Below are 6,967 nucleotides of genomic sequence, written 5' to 3' on the forward strand. Positions count from 1 at the left end.
AACGTGGGTGGATATATACCATGGGTTAATGTTATTTTCCATTCGGATCAGTAGCGAATCTCGCGCACACCACTCCCACCTACACCATCACCAGTCTCACCATCCTCAACCCCGTCTTCACCGACACCACCTCCATGACCACCACGAAGCAATATGGCAAGCACAATAAAGCTACCAGTATTCAAGGGAGTAGGGAACGAAGACCCAGACCAATTTTGGTTCATGATAAAGGCTGTATGGGAAGTGCAGGGAGTCACAAATGACAACATAAAGAAGGCAACATTGGTCAGCACTCTGCAAGATCGTGCACTAACATGGTACATTAAGCATTCCAATGATCATCCGAATGCAGGAATTGCGGATATCCAAGCAGCGCTAGACAAAGAATTCAGCAGGCCGAAGTCAGAGTCACAGTCAGTCATTGGGTTCAAAGAAATCACAATGCTGCCAGGTGAAAACCTGTGGGATCTAGATCAGAGACTGAAGTGAAAGATTTGTGAAGAAAACATGACACTAACAGATGGGCAACACCTCGCGTGGTTTATAGCATCGTTAACACCGCACCTACAAAACACGCTGGCACAACAGAAGCTAACCACTCAGGCTGAGGCCCTCGAAGCCGCGATGAGATTGCACGAAACCCCGATGCAAGACACTAACCTGGGAGTTCAGCAGATCCACGCGCAGTTGCAGAACTTGTGTCTAGAAATGCAGAGCTTGAAACAAGATAGGACAGCTCGCCCAGAAGCACACGAGGAGGTATGGTGTATAAAGTGTAAAGGCCAGGGACATGACAAGGACCACTACCTAGTATTCGTGAATTACCTAGTGGGAGGAGGACCAATGCCACTGAGACCGGTGGCACAAACAGGACCGAGCGCGTCACCTGCATTATGGTGCGCGATTTTTCAGATAGGAGGAAAGCATGCTATCGATCATTACCATCTATTATAGAAGTATACGTAGAACTCCCAGCAGTTGTTCTGTAATTTCTGCAAATCAGTAGGGCACGATGAGCACACCTGTAGAAGTTATGAACTGATGATGGGTCAGACTCCCACCTACAGAGTTCAAACTAAAACACGGGCCCTCGATCAAAATGCAGGGATGGCACACACTGGATTTCAGGGGCGCGGACGAGGCCGAGGTGGAATGGGACCAGGAAGAGGTCGAGGACAGTTAATATGTTACAACTACAGAGGGCTGGGACATTATGCCTGAGATTGCACAAATCCAATGTGTCCCTCATGTGTGTATTGCGTGATGTTTGACCATGAGGCAGAGGATTATCCCACACTGATAGCGAGGCTACATGAAAAAGGAACACTTCAACCTCCACTGGCGTAGAATCTGTGAATGACGAGGCCTGAGCCACGTGAGGAGGACCCGAACATAAACATTGTGCTCCGAAGCGGTATCACGATAGGCAATGACAAAGGGAAGCAGCCCAAGGAAAGTACCTAGGTTCGCAAGGCTCCAATGAAGGAACCAGAATTTGATTTAGAATGTGCTAAGGAGACATTCATGGAAGCCAAGAAGAGCTTCGCGGAGGCCTCCACTTCAGGAAGTAAAGACAAACTGGAACCTGAACTAGACCCATCCATGCTTACTACATTCTTAGAAACATGTATGAAGTTGTTGCACAATTGCAAGGTTGTGAAAGGATTACAAGAACTCATCACTAGATGTATTGGGACCATGCCAAGAGAACCGTGCATAGTCCAGAAGCTCAGGAAGCATGCGACGCGAACAGGGAGGGAAATGTGATTGACTGCACAAATCGGGGAGTATGAAATGGATCAAGTGATTCTGGACCTGGGGTTGGACGCGAACGTCCTGCCAAAGCGGACATGGGAGAACATGGGTAGGCCTCCTTTGCAATGGTCACCTATACAGCTGAGAATGGAAAATCAGTAAAAGATCATACCAATGGGGAGATTACAGGGAATCACCGTAGATATTGAAGGGGTAAGCGCACTAGTCAATTTTGAAGTAATAGAAATTGTGGATGATAGCAATCCATATCCCACACTCTTGGGAATATATTGGGCCACTGACATGAATGGAGTGATAAATCTAAAGAAGCACAAGATGATTTTTGAGAAAAAATCACTATGTGTAGTGGTACCTCTAGACCCTGCAGAAGGATCACACTACACAAAGCCGGTGCGCGACTACAACAGTGACGACGAGTTGGATTGCATCTACCAGATAACCGCGCAAGAGGAGGATTGGGTAAACCCAATAGCAAATGGTTGAGTCTCGTGGAAGCGCGAAAGCTCCTATATATCGGACTTTGATGAAGAGATGGAATGATGGCAAAACTAGTTACACGAAGTAACCACGTTCAACATGATGATGAAGTCGATGCGCTGCATAATTACGGAGGGCAAAAATATTCCTACCTATGACGGGTTGAGCGAGGTAGATGACTTATTGAACCGATTCAAAAAAGAAGTACCCGAGCTGCAACATTTCGATGCACTAAAGTGGGTATTGCCCACTATGCCCGCAAGATGGTGGGGTACACACCGACAAAGTTTCGAGGATTGGCGTGAATGCAGCAAGGTGATGAGCATACGGTTTGGGAAGCCTTAGATGCGGTTAAAAGAAAAATATGACAGACGGGATGATCCATGTGCACAACTCGCGAAATGGACAAAGGTCTACGAGGAAGAGCCACAACCTAAGTGGGTGCACCTGTTCTGTCATACCCTGGATATTATACCTATGAATTGGTATACTGAGGCGGAACACCGCCACAGTACAAATGAATGGGATATCTTACGTGAAGGGTTCCTATTAACCTTCATGTTTGAGGATCATTTGTGGGATACTGTTGATGATGCACTGCAAGTGGTGAAGGTAGCGATCTTTAAGACACCCTAGGAACCAAGGGCAGTACTTCAGCTGAGCTGGGCAACTCAGCTAAACTGCACACTGGAGTGTTACAACATAAATGTGGAAGACAATGACGAAGATCCACAAAAGGTGAACATTCCAGAAACTGAGGGCTATCACAAGGTTCAAGGGCCCTTTATTGAAGACCCTGATATAACCGCGTCGGTAAAAACAAAGCAAGTCAACGTTGGTACGGAGGATGAACCAAAGTATGCAACGCTCTGTGACTACTGGGATGACGCTATGGTGGATAAGGTCGCTGAGTTACTACGTGAGTACCAAGATTTATTTCCGACCAAGATGACGGACTTAAAATGGATCATTGGTGATCTAGGGGTAATGAAAATCACCCTAAAACCCTATGCAAATCTGGTTAAATAGAGGCCTTATCGCTTGAACCCGAAATACAAAGAAAAGGTGTGTGTAGAACTAGACAAGATGCTCGCAGCTGGAATAATTGAGCTGGTGGAAGAATCAAACTGGGTGAGCCCTATGGTATTATAAGAGAAGAAGTAAAGGGTGAAATAAGAATATGCGTGGACCTGAGGAAATTGAATGACGCTTTTGTACATGACCCGTTCCCAACTCCGTTCACAGATGAAGTATTAGAAAATGTCAACGGACAAGAAGTATATTCATTTACGGATGGGTTCTCAAGGTACCACCAGATTAAAATCGTGCGAGAAGATAGGAGCAAGACCACCTTTGCGACTAAGTGGGGTTGTTTTCAATATATAGTTATGTCGTTTGGGTTAAAAATACGCCGACCATTTCTTCACGCATAATTGTTGTAGCCTTCAAATATTATATCCACAAATTCTTGGAGGTCTATCTAGATGGCTAGACCATATTCAGATTGGTTAAGCACCATGTAGCGAGCTTACGCTTGATGTTGGATACTTGCCGACGACACCAAATCGTGCTAAATCTAAGAAAATGTACGTTCATCATCCCCTTTGGGAACCTATTGGGACATGTGGTCTGCAAACAAGGACGAATGGTAGAACCCGCAAAGATTACCGTAATTCTGAATTTGGAAGCACCGCAAAGTGTTAAGCAGTTGTGCGCTACCTTGGGGAATACAGGGTACTACAGGAAGTTCATCAAAGGCTATGCCCAAATCACTGCACCGATGGAAAAACTATTGAAAAAAGATGTCACGTATTGTTGGAATGATGACTGTATGAAGAGCCTGGATGTCCTAAAAGAGAAATTGGCCTTCACTCCAATCCTAGTCTTCCCAAAATGGGATGAGGAGTTCCATGTCCATGTTGATGCATCATGTATAGCATTGGGCGCGGTGCTAACACAAGAAGGTGGAGAAGGCTTGGATCACCTTATCACGTTCGCAAGTCACAGGTTGTCTAAAGCAGAAAAGAACTATTCCACAACCGAAAGCGAGGGATTGGCTATGGTGTACGTGCTCCAAAAATACCACCACTATTTGCTAGGAGGACATTTAAAAATGTATACCGACCATTCCGTGTTAAAATACTTGGTCAATAAGCTTGTGTTGGGGGTGCATATGAAGGTGGCTCCTCTTGTTCCAAGAATATGACTTTGAGATCGTAGTAAAGCCTGGACGACTGAACATGGGATCGGATCACTTGTTGCGTATTGAGACAGGAGAGGAACCTACAAGTCTGGAGGAAGGACTACCCAACGCACAACTTTTTGCTGTGTGCATAGCAGATGGACACTTTGAGGACATCATCCATTTTCTGACAACGGGAACTACACCGAAGGAATACTCTGTCCAGCAGAAGAAGGAATTGGTGGTGAATGTAGAAAATTTTTCTGTCATCGCGGGGCACCTATACAAAATGGGAAATGATGATATATTGCGAAGGTACATACCTAAGTTTGAACGAAGTCAGATCCTCGTAGAAGAACATGGGGATGTTGCAGGAGGACACTATGCAAGACAAGCAACTGCGCAAAAGGTTCTCCACGCAAGATTATGGTGGCCAATCCTTCATCAAGATTCAAAAGCACACTGTAAGGCCTATGACATATGTCAAAGGATAGGGAAACCATTGCAGAGGGACGAGATTCCTTTGAATCCACAATTGACACTACAGCCCTTCGAAAAATGGGCAATCAAATTTGTGGGACCTATCAAACCTCATGGGAAAACGTGCGCGTGATACATCATCACCACGACAGAGTATCTGACTCGCTGGGTGGAAACGCAGCCAGTCAAAGACTGCACGACCGCTACGGCTGTGAAGTTTTTGTTTGAACACGTGTTTACCCGATTTGGCTACCCAAAAATCTTAATGAATGATCGTGGAACACATTTTCTAAATGAAACCATCAGTGTGCTAACAGAAGAGTTCCAGATGTATCATCAGAAGAGTACACCGTATCATCCACAAGCCAATGGGATAGTAGAAGCATTCAACAAAATACGGGAGGCTACGCTAACCAAAATCTGCAATGTGTAGAGGACCAACTGGGACCTGTGCGTACCTGCAGTATTATGGGCTTACAAGATGACATGCAAGAAACTGATAGGACAGACACCTTTCTGGTTGGTTTACAGTGTGGAAGCTGTCATACCCATGGAATATATTGTACCAAGTCTATGCATAGCAATGATAACAAGTATGACGGACCATGAAGCCTTAGAAGAAAGACTCGTGCAACTGGAAGAACTTGAGGAGGAACAGTTCCTGGCTGGTTTTCAGCAATGGGTACAAAAGCAACGTGAGAAGGCCTGGCATGATCGCCATATTAAATTATGCCCTTTCAAGGTCAATGATTTGGTACTATTGTATGATAGTAAGTTTGATAAGTTCCTAGGGAAGTTCCAAACACACTGGCTAGGACCCTACATTGTTAAGGAAGTCACAAACGAAGGCACGGTACAGCTAGTCAAACTAAATGGTGAACCTTTCCCAGGCAAGGTGAATGGCAGCAGGTTAAAGCCCTATGCGAGTGGCCCAGCTATCTGACTAACCAGTGGTCACACAGTCTTCATGCTCCAAGGACCCAGAAGCTAGAGTGGGACTATAAACACATGCAAGGGGGACACATATAGATGCAGAAAAGCATTCCTGATACAAAGGTTTCAGAATAATGCATGCAACAGATCCAGGAAGCAGTAGCTCAGTGACCATGTTTTGGGGGCCTATTGGGAATGGAATCCCCCCAAGGCATGTTTTGGGTCTTAAAGCCCAATTTTTTACCAGAATTTGTTATAAATATCGCGAATTGCATGCGCGGGGCGTGAAAGTAGGATAGAGTGATAAGGTTGTCCGCCCTAGTCTTGGAATGTAATGTCGTCCTACCCATGGTCTGCAGAACATGGAATTGTATAAATAGAGAGAGGCTCTAAGTTGTAAAAGACATCATGACATTTGAGGATGAATAGATAATGAAGAAAAGAGCAAGTCTAAGTGCGTAAGTGTGCTCTGGGTCGTAGAGTATGAGAAGGCTCTGCAGCTGAGTGCACAGAGGCCTAGTAGTCCGCAACTAAGTGCGCAGACCCCTGCAGCTGAGTGCACAGGGCGGAGTTGAGTCTGTAACCGAGAAAGGAAATAATAAAGAGAAGTTTGATTCTAATTCTATGTATCTATTCTTGGGTTAATGCTTGATTGTTATTATTTGCAATTATATGGTTTATTTACAGCGCGCATTTGTATGAATGATTTATGCTGTTAAATGTAACTTAAGGCACTTAACGAACTAATATTGGAACATACAAATAAGGTCTTGGGTAATAACATAGAGCATAGGGTTCAACCCTGAGTAAGGGTTGTGCGAGGGCTGAATATCAGGAAAGTGCATGAGGCAAGCTGCGCGCAGACCAGCTGACCTCATCAAACATCTCCAGGGTGCGGAAAATTGGTTCTAGCACCCTCCCATACTAATTCGGGTGAGACCTCAGTCCGCACTCTGTAGACTATTGCCGAAAGGGCCAGTAGTAATGGGATTTGATTGGCTAATTAACTTTGAACCTAGGTCAGGCCCCAACAAGCCAACACAAAGAAAAACAGAGAAAGAGCAGACCACTCCGATACCACTGTTCTGGACTTATGCAGGAATGCAACAAAATATAGAA

At 45.0% G+C, this 6,967-nt stretch overlaps 1 protein-coding gene across 1 annotated transcript; it reads left to right on the forward strand.

Annotated features, from left to right (window-relative positions):
• The first annotated feature begins 5,510 nt into the window (after positions 1-5,510).
• On the forward strand, positions 5,511-5,858 carry LOC149181438 (uncharacterized). The gene has a single exon (XM_089414217.1). It carries the CDS (start codon positions 5,511-5,513, stop codon positions 5,856-5,858), a length of 348 nt encoding a protein of 115 aa, XP_089270343.1.
• Positions 5,859-6,967: the final 1,109 nt, after the last annotated feature.

The sequence above is a fragment of the Pinus tabuliformis genome, chromosome 3_2 (genome assembly GCF_031772625.1).
Source record: "Pinus tabuliformis cultivar Carrire ecotype Pingquan chromosome 3_2, CPIR1, whole genome shotgun sequence".
Lineage (NCBI taxonomy): Eukaryota > Viridiplantae > Streptophyta > Pinopsida > Pinales > Pinaceae > Pinus > Pinus tabuliformis.